The sequence below is a fragment of the Phalacrocorax aristotelis genome, chromosome 1 (assembly GCF_949628215.1).
Source record: "Phalacrocorax aristotelis chromosome 1, bGulAri2.1, whole genome shotgun sequence".
Classification (NCBI taxonomy): Eukaryota; Metazoa; Chordata; class Aves; order Suliformes; family Phalacrocoracidae; genus Phalacrocorax; species Phalacrocorax aristotelis.
The window spans coordinates 141,330,696-141,348,226 of record NC_134276.1 but is presented as its reverse complement, the minus strand read 5'-3'; the positions used below and the strand labels follow the sequence as shown (position 1 = coordinate 141,348,226).

The window sequence follows — 17,531 nt, the reverse complement described above, 5'->3', positions numbered from 1 at the left end:
TTGCAGTTGTCCGGAACTGAAGCAGCCTGAAGTAAAGATGAATACAGGGAGGCTCATAACAGCAGAGGAGCTCAGCAGATGACAGAGCACTCACCCAGGGCCTCAAAGAGTAGGTCAGGGTGGAAGCGAGGTATTACGAAACAGCAGATGTCAAGGGGATGAAGCAAAGGGTTAAAACTAAAGGAGTCAGGCTTGAGAGAGTGATGGCCACATGGAGATCCAGCCATGACACTGGAGTGCAATAACAAGAGCTAAGCATCAACAAAAAGCAGCCAGGAGAAGCAGGTACCAAAAACAACAGCCAGCAGCTAGGTTTGCATGAGGCATCCCCTTCAGGTGTGCCTGATAGCCAAAGAATGTGACAGCTTTAGCTGTAGCTCTTTTGTCTCCAACCGTTGTGATTTATGTGCTCAGTTCTCTAGTCTGGTGCCTTGCCTGCCATTAAGGGGGAGATGCATTGCAGGATTTTTAGGGTAAATAATTTTTCAGTCAATGTAACCAACCAATTCCCAAGATTTCAGGACAGTTGGATGAAGTGGTGAATATACCATTCTTCTGCGGGTGGCTGCTTTGCCCACCAGGAGTACCTGAGAATAAAATTTCATCTTTGTTCTGCTAAGTCCTGTGCAAGCAAGCACTTGCGAGTGGGCTGTGATTCACAGGGAGATGGGGCAGAAACTGATGCAGCCTGCTCCATTGCCCAGGAGCAGTCTCTGCTCCTAGGGCTGTATTTCATTACTGGTCTCCCTGGGCAGGCTATTAACAGTGGGGACTTGCCACCAGTTTTTGCCACCAAAACAGTGAGGTTTTTCCACTTCTTTGCTCCCTAATACAGGTAAAAAGGAGACGTGCAGCTTCGCTTCCAGTTTTTGGGTGAGAAGCAAGAGGCATAAGCAAATGATACGCAAAGCTAACTCCCTTTCTGCCACATGCCAGGGTTTCACAAGCCAGGCCTTTTCCATAAGATGTCCTACATCTGCTCACAGGAGCACGGGAAGCCTAAAATTCTGCATCCTAATTTAGCCAGGCTCTCTAATGAGACATATGGGACCATAGGCAGCCTAAATAGTTTTTCATGGCTGTGACTGTCTTTGGAAATTGTTTCATGTCTGGGTTTTTTTCCCAGAGCCTGAGGAAGTGAAGTAGTCAACACCAAGTGAAAAGTGGTGGGAGGTAGATGATTAATTTCTGGTCTCCTTTGTAACTCACAGCCCAAACACCTCCCTGATGGGCTGGGCTTGGCGCAGGAAGGTTTATGGTCATTTTAAAGCATTCGTTTGGAAGTGCTGGTACTATCCAGTTATATTTTACATGTCCTTTTTTTTACAAAAAATTAAAGGATTTCAGTTATGGTGATGAATAAAATTATGGAGCTGGATCCTCAGGGGGTATGCAGCAATGACTGCTTAGTTGCGCTGGGGCAAAGGCTGCAGGCAGGCTTACATCTGACACTGAGTTGTATCAGTGGCAGCTCTACCCGCCTGCATGCTACTGTCACTGTTCACTGCCTATGAAGAACTGGGTGTTAAAAATTAATATAATAGGATATAGGAGTAAAGAGTTGTGGTTGTGATTATTCCATTGCAATGGTAAAATAAAGCAAGGACACTTGATACTTTTTTTGGTAGGAAAAATTGTGGCAAATGTTACCACTGTAGAGATTAGGTTTCTGACAACTTTGCAAGTCATGTAGCCTACACTTAGATACAATGTTTATAATGGCTTAATGCTATTTCTTGTTAAAACACATGTTCATTAGAAAAAAATCTTCAAAGCAATCCATCTTTGTTGTACAGCATGCACCAGGTTAAATATATAAATCTTAGCCTTAGGCCGGTTTTAAGGTTGTGTTTGAGGGGGTCTCTTCAATCCCTTAAATGCCTGCCTGGGGTGGCATCCACTTTAGGACTACTTTGAGGCTTAGAGAAGTCCTATGTATTGAAAAAGGAGGCTGTGGCCATATGTGGGGTTACTAAACTACCCTACACACCCCCACCCCCCGCTATCCTTCTGAATGTATCTGTTTATTAGCACTGCCAAAACATGAATTTATTTTTTCCCCTGTGCTTTCAAATAAAGCCCTTGTGTTCTTTAAAAACTCACTAGGAGCTTGTGGTTATCTTACTAAATTAACAGGGAAAGAAACCTGAGCAGTTCTGTGTGTCCATTCTCGCTAGAATGACTTATGGTTTAGACTCACCAGGTTTTGTTCCCAAACACAAGGAATGTTTTGTTCCAGCAACACACTCCAGTGCAGCAATGGGGGGCACGTACACAGCTGGTGCTGCAGTTCAGCAGATGGGGCACTAACTTCATAAAGTAGCTACATCAATAAACTGTAATCTTTAGGGTATATGGCACTTCTGGGAGGGCCTACACATCTACATATCAACAATAGTAGTGCATAGGATCCTTTTAATACTTTCAAACTACTATACACAATTCTTTGTTTCAAAATTATTTAATTACAAGTTAATGAAGTAGGGAACCTGGATATTGTGTTACAGGCAGAAATATATGCCTCCCCCTTCTTGATGCTGAGTATAGCCTTTTCCATTTGCAATGGTATTCGCGTACTCAGGACCTATCCCCATTATCCATTCCTTGAGAGTAGGGCAGACTCTTGTTATAATATTACATCACAATCCTTCCAAAGATAATGAGGTGACTCTTGTTGCATTTTAAAATAGTGTGACTAAGATCCAGCAGCCTCACTCTTCCAGAACTACTAAAGTACTCACAGCTGTTTGATATTGAGCTATTTTGGCCCTCAATTGAGAAATAAATAGGTCAGGCAAGGCCTTTGAAAGGAATTTAATAGATATATCTAACACTTGCAGAGAAGCAAGTGCTAAAATGAAATTGGGTTCATGGAAAGGTCATGGTTATCCTTTAAAGTAAGTTTTTGCATGTCTGCCGAGCAAATATTGCATTAAAGACAAGGGTAGAGACTCTGTTTTACAGATAATGCTCAAAGTTTTCTTTTTTCCTCCAAATTATGGTATAGCTTCCTGCAACCTAAGCAGCCAGCCTGCTAGATCAGACTTTTGCTTTATCGCTATATAGTGATGTACCAAACTACTAAGGCATCAAGCAGTAAGCACAAGAAAAACTATGAGTTACCAAAATAACAGGAAAATACTTTTTAAAATTATTTTATTGGTGACTTTTAAGTCCTGCGGTGAGTTTTTCAGAAACTATTGTGATGTGGATAACAATCCCAAGTTGGCTTTACTCTAAAGCTAATTTTGCCTTTATAAGCCCAGTCATTTACAAATTTGGGAAAAGGTCTAAAAAGGTCCTCATGTGTCTTTAAGTATATATAGATATCCATGTAGATAGATGTATAGATGTCTATACAGGTATATCTGTCTGTCTGTATTTACATATAGACATAGGAAGCCGTGATAACCACACTTTGCCCCATCCTAAACTTCCACCAGAAGTGCCTTCCCACTGAATAAGAAGGTGTCACACAAACAAGTGATTTTGCATGTGGCACAATGGATGGGGTGGAAACCTCTGGCAGACAAAAGAGTTTAAATGCACCCTTAGGGCTGGCAGCTAAAGTGAAACAGAAGCTTCCCCTGGCCTGCTAAAGCTGATCTGCTTTCAGAGGTGTCCATCCTTCCCTCTGAAGCTCCTTGCTCCCCTCAGCCCCATACCGTGCTGAATTACAGTACCCTCTGAAGTGAGGTTTGCATACTGCTCTGGGAACAAGAATTGGCAGGTCAGTCACTGTTTCAGACCCCTTCTCTAAACCAGCTATGCTGGATCCCAATATCAGTGAGGCAGTAACGGCTGGGACTCTGCAAGCCTCTCCAGGGCCATGGGATCTGCTGGTTGCTGCAGCCCCTGTTGCGGTGGGCTTGCTGTTCCCTGCGCCCCAGTCCCTGCTGGCTCAGAGTTGCTGATGCCACAGCAAGCCCCGCTCTGGCTGCCCTACAGCTGCCCCAGGTACAGCACTGGCCATGCCTGGGGTTCACTAAAGAAGCAAGATCGGAAGAATTGCAGAATTGGAAAGCCCTACTTTCTCAGATAGCGTTGTGGGGCACACTTGCCCCTATTAATACCTTCGATATATCTCAGCTAACCTGCCGTGGGCTGATGTATGAACCTGCAGCTACCCCTGTCCTGGGCCATGATCTTAAAATCTCGTTAAGAGCAGGGGGTGCCTTATACCCCATGACCCAACCTTTGACAGCCTACAGCCAGGACCCTGGGGTCAGGACACTTCCTGGCCATGTCATGTCAACACAGCTGCAGCAAGGACCACCTGGCTCTGGGTCAGGGGACATTTGGCTTTGTGAGCAGCAGGCAGTGACTGCAGCGCAGTGCTGCTCTGCTTCTGGGCAGGGGCTGTGGACAGGCAGAGGTGGCCCCAACTTGCTCTGAGCTTGCAGACACTCCTTTGGGCCACTCAGGCTGGGATAATTTGTAAATAAGTGATGGTGTCGTTCAGGTCTTATGGAAAGTTTGCGTTTGGAAAGCTGAGATAGTCCTTACGAATGTGCTTGCATTTCGTTAAATAGAGGCCCAGAGGATGATTGTCATTGAATAACACAGCAGAAAGAAATCCAGGAAAGACACTCTTTCACAAGTTCAGGACATGGTCTGCAGCCTGTTACACTCTTGTTCTCACAGAAACACCACACTGAGAAAATGGCGTAAGGGAACTGCCCCATCAGGCGCCTGCAGGAAGGCCTGGAACAATGGCTAATGCAGGAAGGATGTTGCAGGTGGGTACGGCACATTTGTGCCAAGGGTGCAGAGCAGAAAAGAAGTCAGCACAGCTCTAGCGGATACCAGATGTTTTATGACTTTTCAGTATGTTTTGAAAAGCATCCCGTGGATGATCACAGAACCGAGGAATAAGACTAATGACAGGCTGTGTTAATACTGGGTGGTTTTACACTGTAAAGGTGCTATTTGGTGGCTTCTTCACTTCAAAGGTGGGAACTAAAACAGGCTGAAGTGAAAAGGGGGGTGGAGGTTAGCACTGCTCTTGGGAGAGCAGGAATGAAGGTTGAGGGCAAGACTGAAGAAGCTGATGCAGGTGGTTAGGGAGTTTGAGATTTTGAGAGAAGAGGGTGTTCCTTGGGAGCAGTGAGCCGATGGGCTCTCCAGGCACAGCAGCTACAAGGCAGTGGTGGCGGGGGCAAAGCAAATCTGTGTCCCAGCACAGCCGCTCCCCAGCCCCATGATGGAGGGGTGTCACAGCAGCTAGAGCTCTGGGGTTCAGCCTCCTTCCTCTCTGCTCACCCCAGGAGCCTACCGCAACCCAAGGGAGCTGATGGAAGCCTCCTTGTTTCCCCACCAGAGCAGCAGTCAGAGCAGAATACAGCTCAGGCTTTTGAGGTGTTCATTAGGGAAGAAAGAGTGTATACAGGAGAACAGATAACTCAGAACCAAGAGGCAAAACAAAAGAACTTTTTAGGCATGTAGGGCTGACAGGAAATCAGACAGTCTTCAGATGCCACCAGGCAAGGACACTTGTATCACTCATACAGCGTCTCTGTTCTGCTAGTGGTAAGAGTTACTGGGTTTCGTTCTCCACAGCTGATATTTAGCTACCCTCTTTCACAAGTATTAAAAATACTTCAGTGGCAGAAAAGTAAATAAAGCCTTACCACAAAGTCTGGGCATGAGCAATGCTAAATATCACTGGCTTTTGCCACTAGTATTATACATCACATCTAGGAAACCGGTGCTGGAGGTAATTGGAACGGGAGCCTGGAGTGGATGGCCTAAGGTGCTGGCCTTTACCAGTGGGTTATGAGCTTGATGTGGCCATGAATATGTAATAAACTAGCAGGCATGTTGTCCTTCTGAGGGCTGAAAAGATCTTGGCTAAACCCAGCAAGACAGGAGGGAAAACCCTGGAGCAGGTCTCAACACGATAAAAATTGTGACCTTTCCTCCTGTTATTTGAAATGTTTTCTCTGATATAGGCCAGCAATTACTTTGAAATAATATGTGTACCTTCACTAAGTCTTCTGAATTATTCTTATGTTATTTTTGCCTGGTCTTAAATGGTTAAGTATCTGTGTGCTCATTCTGCTGTTACTTCGGTGTTTGCAAGCTTTCAGGTTCAGTGCATGTGCCCTTGCGTTCGTGTTTGTATTTGTGACTCTCCCAAAGTTTTACAGGACACAGCACATCTCCAAAGTTTGTTATTCATTATTTAAAACCCGCTGAATCGGAAACCAAATTCTATCCATTCTCTGTTGGCCATTATTTATTTTTCATTCATAAACTTATATCAAGTAATGCCAGGCGGCATTCAGGCAGCACAGCAGCCAAGAGGTGAAGCCATTCACAAACAGGTCGCAGGCTGAGAGTGACCCCTAGTCACTGGCTGGTGAATCATACTGAGCAGCGAATACATCCTGAACGTCAGAATGCTTTCACATGCTGAAGGAAGTGTTGCAGTTTTACTCATCTGATCTGCATATTGCTCTCTGGAGGCTTTCTTCTCAACATGTTTCTTTTTACAGTAGTTCAGGGACATATTGTGAAATCTGGAATTCTGCTAAGTTCGAGTAAACTTCTTGCTGAATATGACATTTAGGATCTTAATTCTGCAGCAAGATATGCCAAACATACTGCTACATAGCAACACCATAGAATGTGAATTTACTTTGAGTTGCAAGAGGAGTCCTACACACGAGTACACAGGGCTTTGCTCAGACAACACAGGAGCGCACACACTGCAGCCGTAAGTGGGAGAGAGACTACAGCTCCGCAGGGTTTTCTTGTCACCTCTGCAGCCTTTAAGCCCAATTGTGGCTGAAAGTGCAGAATTGACAGCTAAGGACAAAAGATTTTGCCTATGGGTGAATCTTACTATGCTAGTTGTAATGTGACTTTTGCCTGGATAATGGCAGGTGCCAGGGAGGGGGTGAGGAAAGAGATACAAACCTCTTCACTATAAATATTTCTCGTTGAAAATGTCCTGGAAGAAATATTTCTGAGTCTCGGTTTCACCTTTTTCTTAACCCTGTTGGTATTGCTTAGATGGCAGTGACACCCTGTGGTACCAGCCGCAGGTGCAGCACCCAGCGGTAGTTCATTCAGGAAATCGGTACAAGATTCCAATAACAAAGTGTCCAGGGATGTTCTAATTTATCTTCACAGACTGCACCTTCCATCCTCCCTGACTGCCTTTGCACTAAGCAGGATGTACCTTTCTGGATTTAAATGTCCTGGAGGGAGCTTCTGCCTTTTTCTGAGCATTTGTGCAGTGCCTGCAGAGTGAGTCTCTCTGGTTTGACTCACGTATCTTGGCTTTACAGTAAGGGGAATCAGCTGTAGTAACAAACCAGCATTGCATCACGGGGCACCTTTGCTATATAACCTAGTGAAAATGTTTGCTGCCTCTTTGCTTGCCCTGGTGATCAAGGAAAGCTTGTGGTTGGAGGGGACAGTGCTCATCTTGGATATTTTCTCTCTTTCAGGGGGTTCACGAGTCAAAAGGTGTGACTGAAGATTATTTGAAACTGGAATCTCTGATCCAGAAAGTCGTTTCTCCTTACTTGGGCACATATGGTCTGTATTCCAGTGACGGACCCTTCACGCACTCTTCCTGTATCTTGGGTAAGAATAACAGAGACTCAATTTGACAGTGCACAGAGGGCTTCATCTAAACCTTGGTCCACAAAGGGCCAAGGCCCACTTGAGAGGAGACTGCCAGTATTGATCTGAAAACAGATCATCATAGCAGTGCTCATTAATAAATCTGTGAATCTAGACTGTTTTTAGCACTTCTACCTGTTAATGAGAGACATTTGACACAGGATGCTTTATGGACAGTGAGAGGAGGAAGCAAGAAGCCATTTCTAGAGTGCTGAGTTGTGTCTGTTCACTAGTGCACAAAGATGATACAAGGCTGTTTAAAGCAAGGAAGAGAGGAGGAATTTGTCTTTGAGAAGACTAAGCAATGAGCCTTCAAACATGTAAAAGCTTTCTGCCGAGTGGAAGGTAATAAGTTGTTCTCCATCCTACTGGAGATAAGAAAAACAGAGTGAACCACACATAGCAGGGGAAACTCAGATTACATGGAAGGAAAAATCTTTAATGGTACATAAACCACCTCTGGAGGGTGTTGAATCTTCACTGTTAGAGGTGCTATATATGTGTCACATATGTAGGCATCCAGAAGGAGCAAGGCGGGTGAATGTGGTCCTGCCTGGTGACAGAGGCTGAGTGAGTGACCTTCTTGAGTCCCCTCCAGCTTATTTTCTATGATTCTTTGAGTTCTGAAGCACTCAGTGACTTCTGTGAGGGCAAGGTTTGCCATGATTAATGTCTTCTGAATATCCCACGTAATAATTCAATCTGTTGAAAATGCAAGGGGGATACTACCAGCATAAGTCAAAAAGGAAATGTGGTGGTACCTGAGAATTTTAATGTAAATACTGTAATGGCCTGCTTCAATAGAGAAAATAGAGCAGAAAGTAAGTTCAACTGTATGTTTTCTACACAGTCAATTTAATCTGTTTGCTTCTCAGAAATGGTCAATAAGGTAGTTGACTTCCCCTGGTAGCTGAATGGAAAAATGGTCTTATTGCAGTGGGCATTTAAGAAACAAGTCTGGTTTATGTGAATAAGTGGAGGCCAGTTATTTATGGAAAATGGTTCAAGATTACTACTTTATATTCGTTGCTTGCCATTAAAAGGCCACAAGCATTTAAATGGAGCCCCAGACTGACATTTTCTGAATATAAGCTTCTGTATGTCAGGACAGAAAAAATGCACCCAAAGGGAATAAAACTCCAGTGAAGTGTGTTGTTAGAAAATAAACGTTATATTATATGACTGCAGAAGATAGGAAGGTTTTGATGGACTGAGCACTTCCCCTTGCTGCAGTCTGTGGAAGTACCCCTGAAGAGGTCGTTCTGTAGTCATTGACCCTGGATCCAAGGGAGCTGAGTGCATAGGCCTCTGCTGCTTTGAAACTAATTCATCCAGTTCTGTCCAGCTATTTTGGTAGCATGAGTTAAAGCTGTGACGTATTTTCCTTGGGACTGGTGAGGCCTCTGACCCCTTTTCTTCCCCGTCTGGCCAGCACACCCAGCTTTCCCCTCCATCCAAGCCTTGGCATGACCAAAAAGCCAGGGTTCCTGTGGCAGGACAGCCGCAGGGAACCTTTCTCTTTGCCAGGTCAAACTCCTAACAAGGAAAACGTCCAAAAGTGAACTTGGCTCAGTTGATTTCACTGCTGAGGCAGAAACAACTGCAAAATGCAATCCTAAGTACAGAAACTGGGTTTTTTAGTAGTATAGCATATGATTTGAGTTTGTGTCCAGCTAAGTATAGTTTTAGAAGAGACTGGTATTTGTAAAGGAAATTGTGTGGTGTGGAGGGGAACGTATACCAGCATCCTCATTTAAAGCCGACAGTTTATATGTGGTGGCTGTGGTTGCATCCAGAGTGTAACTCACTTCCCTTCTCCAGCCGTGCCCCTTTCATGGGGATGGTGAAGTGAGAGTAGCAGGGAGAAAGCTTCATAAGTGAGACCTATTATTCACACCCCTTCTTCTTTTTTGCACAAGTGAGTCTGAACAATGAAGTCTGCAAAAAGTTTTCATGATGATCATTTTGGTCTAGCTGCTGGAGAGCACTCCAACCCTAAAACACTGGTGGTTGATCTCCGTGCTCACTTGCTGCCACCTGCTGCTCATTCTTTGGAAAGAGCCCACTCGGATAACAGCCGCTTTCGTACAATCACTGCCGAACCGAGTGCAGGTTTGGTCCCCAGAAAGGTTGCAGTGGACACTGCCCTCCAGTTAACATTTCCAAATGCTGTTGGTGCTCCCTCCTTGCGTGGTCTCTAAACGATGCTTTGAATCTAAGTTTTTCCAGAATTATTAGTAAGAGTGCCTGTGTTAATACTTGTGCCCCAAATTAAATTCAGAGAGACATGATTTTCCAGGGTGGGTGGAAACGTTAGTTTTCAACTACTACAAATCAGTGATGACCTTTACAGCCTGAACAAGAAGAGGATTGCACTTTCCGTTCTTGTCTAAAGAAAGTATTTGCAATTGTATATCAGGTCTCCCACAGTATTTACTGTTCTACTCCAGCTGCCGAACTTGTATGAATATAGGGGTATCTCAGCTATTTACGTGAAAAGATATGTTTGGGATCTTCATTATGCTACAGAAATCTAGGAAATCTGAATCCTATGGATCTATAAAACCAGAAAAGTGTATTCTTTTTAAAAAGTTTTTGTCATTCAAGAAAAGCTCATGAATACTCAGACTTTGACTTTTCTTTTGAACACTTGTAATTATTAGTATCACAAAAATGGGAGACTTTGTAGGTATTATTCTGGATCTTTCTCTGTTTACAGAGAAGCGGTTCTTCAGGCGTTCAAAATCGGGCGACATCCTTGCCAAGAACCCTGTGGTGCGATCGAAAAGCTACAACAATCCACTGCTGACACCAGTGGCCGAGTATGAAACCGAGGGCATGGCTGCCAATGGAACGGGCATCCGAAGGCACTCCGTTTCGGAAATGACCTCCTGCCTGGAGCTACAGGGGTACTCCAACCTCACCACTATCATGGACAACGGCTCCAAGAGCTCTATGACGGCCACGAAAAGCTCACTGTCAGGAGACCAGGAGCGGCCCAGCACCGGGTCAGTGCAATGCTCTAGCAAACTCAGCACAGCTGAGCAACAGAAAGGACTCTTCCACTCAATGGACGACCCACATAGGTCTTTTGAGCTTGACAGGGACCCTTCCTTGATTCCAGTTCCCTCCTCCAGCCCTGAGAACATAGTGGATCAGATTTTGGAGTCAATCGACTCTGATTCTGAAGGCATTTTTATTGATTTTGGCCGAGGCTGTTCCAATTCATCAGCATACAATGTGGACGTGAACAGACAGAGCATCATGTGAAGGACACTGGGAGGCAAACTGTGGGTTTTAATATTATATGTGAAAGTTACTAACGCATTGAGTCGGACTATGGGCAAGCTATATATGTCTAGGGCAGAACCTCTGTTGTAGGTCATCCAGCTGTACTGAAGTACACGAACACAAGTTTACAGCAGGCGGGAATCTGCTGCGAGGGGGAGGAAACTCCAACCACTTCTCCCTGCCCCCGTCACTCTGCAGTCGGATTTCCTATTGTCTTTATAAACTTAAGGGTTCACAAGTGTATGGTGTATTAGTGCAGCTGGCAGTGTTCGTTAAGTAAAACAGCCTAGCAAATAGCTGTGTTCACTTTTAATTTTCTTCAGAGATTTCCTGTAGATGGCAGGTTGTTCTCTGAACTGTAACACTTCAGCCAGAGTAAAAACATATCCTTTTAATAAAAATAAAATAAAATTTAAAAAAAAAACCAAACAGAACAGAGGCCATGGGCCTTCATGCCACAGGATACAGTGATAAAGATGTCTCTTTTAATCTTTTTCTTGTACATCTTGTATGCACTCCTTTGCCTAATGGTGAGTAAGAGTTCTTGAAGAAAGGCAAATAAACAGAAATGCGCTACCTGATGTCACATGATGCCTCGTGTCTCATGTTCTGTTTCACAGCCAATACCTTGTGTCTGTGAGAGAGTTGTCTCGAAACTGTCTTTCAAGGCCATGTTACTTTGCTCTGAACGTGGCGCTTCCAAGTAGTCTGTGCGCTGCCGACTCCTGGAGCATCCATTGTATGGAGAGATTCCAGCAGAATACAACGTACTTGTTTCCTAAATAATAAAAATATGGGCTCTTGGTGGAAACAGTCATTATATATTTATATTCTTTAAGAAATACAGTAATGCATATACTGTCAATTATGTATTGATATTTGAGGAGTGGGAACCTCGCAGCAATTCTCATGCTGCACACTCCCAGCTCTTTGATTCTCCCTCACAGTAACATGGTGTCATAAGAGCTGTGTCAGCGGTTCTACAGAGGATGATGCACGTGATACTGAGGTGAAGTAGAAATCCTCATGCCTGATGCGTTTTTGATCAGATGGTGCAGAAAGAGCTACTTCAAGTCACTCCGTTGTAGGCATCTCCTCTGGAGGAGAGAGTCAGTCAGTAACTCCTGATCTGCTCAGCAGAGACTGGCCATCAGTTTGCTCTAGTGGCACCTGGTGCTTAGCTCAGGTGCTCAAGGACTCTCCAGCTTCACTCTGCACTTGCACTGCTGACCCCAACATTTGCCAAACTCTTCCCCAGGTTTTGATTACCTTCCTAGGCTCAAGGCCCCACTTCTGATACTTAATTTCCTTTGGCCTCACTACTTGATCTTTGGGAAACCGTGAGCTCAGATCTTCTGCTACCACCCTGCTTCGCTGCTGGAGATTTCAGCTTCTGGATAGATGCGTGGGCTCCCCGTAACACAGATTTGGGAACCTCGGAAGCCAGCTGAGGAAGGAGCCCCATAAATGAGGCAGAGGTTTGGTGTCTGGTTTGCTTCTTTGTGTTTGGCATGTTCAGCCGGGCAGCCTCCCCTACAGGTAGGCACTTAAGTTAGGTCATACTTGAAAGTTTCTTCTACACAGATATAAATAATTGCTTCTATGTCCCAACAGTCTCAAGCCTAACAGCCAGGGAACGCACCTGGATGGGACCATCTGATGTGGGGCAGAGTCAGCGCGGAGGTACTTAACACCAAGTGGCAGAAATGCAGGTGCAGCAGAACATAACCTCAGCAAGAGCAACTCTGGTGCCTGGGGAGATCCTTGAGGTCCAAAAAAAGAAACGGCTTAGGATGTAGGCACCTAAGTAGCCCTCTGGATGTCCAACTAGAAGTTGCAGATTATCAGGGCACCCATGTGGCCGCTTCCCGGCCATGGCTATGCCCATACAATCCTGCAGTTGTGCACCAGGGCACCCTCAGGAGTACTTAACTCCTGATGGGTCTGAGTAGGTTGGCAGCTTGCTCACATCTGAGGTTTATCAGGTTCCTACCAACTGGTGGGTTCCTGCAATGGGTGTTTGCCCACCCTCTTCTAGCTGGGGAGCATGGTGAGCCCGCAGTCTCAAGGCACATTTGTTGCCACATTTGGCCCTGTGCAAACCACAGAAGAGAGGGAAGAGGTCTCACTGAACTTGGATCCAATATATGACGGTATCGGTGATTTCTGAGAGTGCCCTAAAGTGGTACAAGCCCCCACGCTGGCACCCACAGTCTCCACCCTCGTTCCTTCTGACAAATGCTATTCTGTTTCCTGAATTTTTATTTAGGTTGGAGAAAAAAAGAATATCCATAGCCTTGTTCTAAGGACACAGTGCAGGGGAGGAGAAGAGAGATTCAAACCCCTACAAGAAAATTTTAAAAATATAGCGGATCAAGGCCTCTGCACACCTTCTTCCCTTAGGGAACATTAATAATAATAAGAGTTATAAGCTTACTTAATTATTGGGGAATATTAAAGTACAGTTTCAACTGAGAAGAGAAAGGGACTGCTAGGACCCTTCCCACCTGAGCTTTTGCATGATTAGTGCCCTCCCCTATGATAGGAGCCCTTGAATCCCCTGATGCTGGCAATGAATTAACCTCTCCCACCTCCCGTGCATGGAGCTAGCGAATGAAAATCCTCCTCTAGCTGTTTTAGAACGTTATTTAAAGATGGGGTTCAAGACAGTGACTGCATAAGAGTGTTCCTAACAAACAGCCACCTCAGAAAACCTCAAAGAGGAGCCTGATTTAGGAAATAGTCTTGTCTTGAGCGTTTCCTCTTGACCAAAGCAGGCAGCCTGGCGCCTGCTGTAAAAGCCTGTTCTTGGACACTTCGCCTTCCCGCATGTGCTGCGTAGGGAACCAGCTATCCTGGAGCTTCTGCTTGCAACCGAGCTTCTACATTTCTAACTCTTATGCTTAAAGTGGGTTCTTCAGGGACAAATCTCTAGCAGCTGAAAGATCTAATGTAGACTTCCCTTAGCAGCACGTAAACTCTTCAGCAGATACAGACCATGCCCTGTACACCAGGACCACTCTGGAGGATGGGAGAAGAGAAAATCAAAGCCCAGCTCAGCCCCACCACACCCCACCCCCAAAACTGTGATTACCAGCTGTGATGGGGTTAAATGAGTATTTTAAGGAAGCTGGGTTCAGGTCTGTTGGGATTCATTGCTTGTTGTTGGGATGTTCTGTGAGTGCTGCTGAAGTAAAAGGCTTATATTTATCCTCTTTAGGATGAAGAGGCTCTCAACTGGCTTCAGTTAAAGTCAGTTAACCTGATGATGCTGTAATGGAACAGGCTGAGCTCTGCTGTTGTGTGGTTTAGAGTTTGCGGAACTAAACTTGCCTCTGCTAGCAAATGTGATACAGAAGTATTTGGTCTGCTATGCTATACTGCTGGGGTAATGACTAAAGGAGGAGCAAATGCATTCTGACTCTAAGGATTCAAACTGCAGTTTCAGGGCTATTTTTTAATTAAAGAAAACATTATAAACTCAGTAGGCTTCCTATGAAGAGCCTGAAAATCTGAAGTCAGAGTTAAGTTCCCTGCTGCAATGGTGATAGAGTAGCGTTTTCTGTCTCCTTCAAGTTTATGTTAAAATATGTAGGCAGATATGACTGTAAATTGAAAAACTGGGCATGGTGGTCTAACTAATTCCTGTGAAAGCCACCATCTCCATTGTCCTCAGATGAAGTTTCTCACCAACTCACTCCCCAGAAAGTGGCATGACCGAGGGCACTACATACTCTGTAGAAAGGTGTCGGTGGAGCGGTGCTCTAGCTCTGTGCTTTGAGCCTTTGTGTGGGTCTGGTTTGTAGTCGCAAGACCCTGTGTGTGAATGTGCAATGTGTGGAGGGGCATGGAGTCAGGCGTCGCCCTAGGAGGACAGATCACACGAGGGGTGCTGAGCCAGGTGTGTGCGGGCAATCAAAGCCCAGTGTGCCGTGCTTGGTGACTTTAATTGCCACACAGATGCGAGTCTGCCCTAATTCATGATCCTTCTATTACTGATCCCAACGTAGACAAATCAGGTTTGTGGTCGTCTTAGAGACAAATTATGGAGCCATTGCAAAGGAAAAATGTGTATCAAAAAGAATGGTGCAGGTTCTTGTCAAAATATATTTATGAAGTGACAGTTTTCAGCTTTCCAGTGCTGCTACATGGCGGTGTCCCAGTGCACCAGTGATACTGGAGCTTTGTCCCTAAGTGGGCATTCTCAGTAGGCCAGTTATTCCTCTCCACCCTTCCTTTCTTATGATAAACCGTGACTTTTTATATCCTGATACAAAAAACTGAAAGCTCTCTGCTCTTTTCCTGGTTGGGATGGGTTCCAAAACCCTATGAGGGATAATACAGAGCCACAGGTAGCACTTACAGCTTCTGTCATCTGGCACTGCAGGGTCAATGTTATGCAAGTAAAAGGAACTAGGAAGACACTACCTAGTAAACAGCTGCTAACCTCTGTGGAGAAGTAATGCAGCTCCCCAGAGCACAACTGGAAATAGCAGAGTAATTGGCTGCAAATAATGCTGCCCAAATAGAGGCCCTGTTGCGTAGAAATGGGGAAAGTTCTTTTCCATTATTTTTTTAGCTCCTGGCAAGCTGGTTTTGATAGTGCTTTTGACTAAATCAAATGCACTCGCTGATATTGTCTGAACCACTAAGCTGTGGTGACAGAGGAGCTATGGGCCACCTTCTTCTAGGGTCACCATACAGACATGCAAGTATATGAAGATACCTGTTCTCTCTCTAAAGTTCTGGTTAGAAATGTATGGTTTGCCCCTTCATTAGGATGATATCCTGTAAGAACATCTTGGAAATAAAGATGTCAGAAAGCCCTTAGTGTTATTTTTGAGCTCTGGTCTGCAGAGGTGTAACTGTCATGTCAGAACTTTTCTCAAAGTCCCAAAATTTGGGGGGAGGAGGAAGCAGAAACCCAGATATCAATTGAGCTGGCAGTGCTGCAAATAACATATGCAGCCATTTTAATAATAAATAAATCCTTGCCACCAGGAGGATAAAATGCTTGGTTTACAACTGAAGTCTTGTTTGCACCTTTCCACAAAGGAAAAAATAATCTTCTAAAAGATGAATAAATATATTTTTGCCTCAGAGAACCTTCTAACATGCCTTTCCCTTCACGTGGTGTGGTAGCCACAGCAGCAGATTGCTGTGCTCAGAGGTTTGCAAGTTCCTAGACTCCTCTTCCTGTGCGACGCGAGAAGACGGTGCTTGGGGCTTAAAGAGCAGGCCAGCATCTCGAGCTGGGTGCAGGGTGAAAGGTGCCAAGAAAGCAGCTGTTCCATTGTGTCCTCTAAAATCCAACTCAGGTTAGAGCTGCTCTGGGCAGTTTACTTGTCTCAACTGGCAGCAGGCTTCAGAAAACCACAGACCACCTGACACTTGTTGGGCTGCTGCGGGTCGGCTGCCAACCCACCCTTCCCAGGAAGGTGCTGTGGAGAAGACCTGCTGGGGAATAGCATCCAAGGTGGCTCCTGGCCCCTCCCTGTGGCCTGAAGGACCTCAGGCTTCTGCCTGTTTTCTGATGTTACCAGCAAATTAGGGACCTCTGAGGAATTGAGGTTATACCAAATGGTCGAACTCCCTAAGCTATTGAAAGAAGTGCCAGGAAGTGGTTCAAGTATTTTGTGTGGCCCCAGGATACTGCAAACAAGTGGACACAGACTGTCCCAGGTGCTCTGTTGGCATCATTTGTCTATCAAAACTGATGGTTAAACTCAATTGGTTTCATCAGACTCAGAATTAAGCTAATGCGTCGTGTCTCTGAAATCCCCTGCCTGGCTTAAAGCTGCTGCTTACTGCTCTGTGTTGCCCTCAGAAGCTACATTTTGGGGAGATCTGCAGAAAGGATTTAGCTTTGGCCTACTATCTCGATGTCATAATTACACTGGCATTTTAATATTCTTCAAGCAGATAACTTGACTAGTAATTAAATAATGAAAATAGCCTATTCTTTCATAAATGGTGCACCTCTCCGGTCTTGTAGTGCCTAATTGGGTTAGCAAATTGGCTGCTCGCCTACCTATAGCAGGATTGCCTACCCGAGAGAGGCACTGCCGGGATGCTCCGCCAAAGCCAGAGGAGAGGGAAGGGAAAGCTGGGCACGTGAACAGCTGTGGAACTGCTGGGCTAATAAACCTGCCAGAATTTTATTGCTAGTCAGTTGCCTTTGTAAAATGAGGCAGCGGGGTCTAAGTTTACATTTCTGTTACTGAGACGCTGTGTCAGCATTTTCACCATAAGGTTGCTAATTTTTCCAGAACATATTCATTTCCTAATTATTTTAGGATTAATTTTTTTTCCCCTTTGCAATAGCAAATAGTTAGTCTCGGGAAGAGTTTTAGCTAGATTTCAAAATACATTCTGTTTATAAACCCTAGCCCTTTGAACTCTGGGTTTGGAAATCAGGATTTAAAGGGAGTTCTTAGGGCACTGTTGTTGCCTTTACAATGAAGATCAGTCTTGGGATCTGATTTCTGGACTGGAACTCAGAGGCTGGAATGGCTTAATTCCATGTCCTCCACAGGCTTTTTTCATAGATCTAAGTCATTTAATAGCTCTATACCTCTTCAGAATATGGGGATAATGTTCTTATC

General features: G+C 44.9%; 1 protein-coding gene across 4 annotated transcripts in view; it reads left to right on the top strand.

Annotated features, from left to right (window-relative positions):
- The window catches only part of PRR5 (proline rich 5), a 92,764-nt gene extending 81,250 nt beyond the window's left edge, over positions 1-11,514 (top strand). For all 4 annotated transcript variants that reach the window (XM_075112714.1, XM_075112725.1, XM_075112736.1 and 1 more), the window contains 2 exons: positions 7,458-7,596; positions 10,355-11,514. In XM_075112714.1, coding sequence (XP_074968815.1) covers positions 7,458-7,596; positions 10,355-10,905 — 690 coding nt within the window. In that variant the 3' untranslated portion in view covers positions 10,906-11,514. The remainder of the gene's footprint in view (positions 1-7,457; positions 7,597-10,354) is intronic.
- Positions 11,515-17,531: the final 6,017 nt, after the last annotated feature.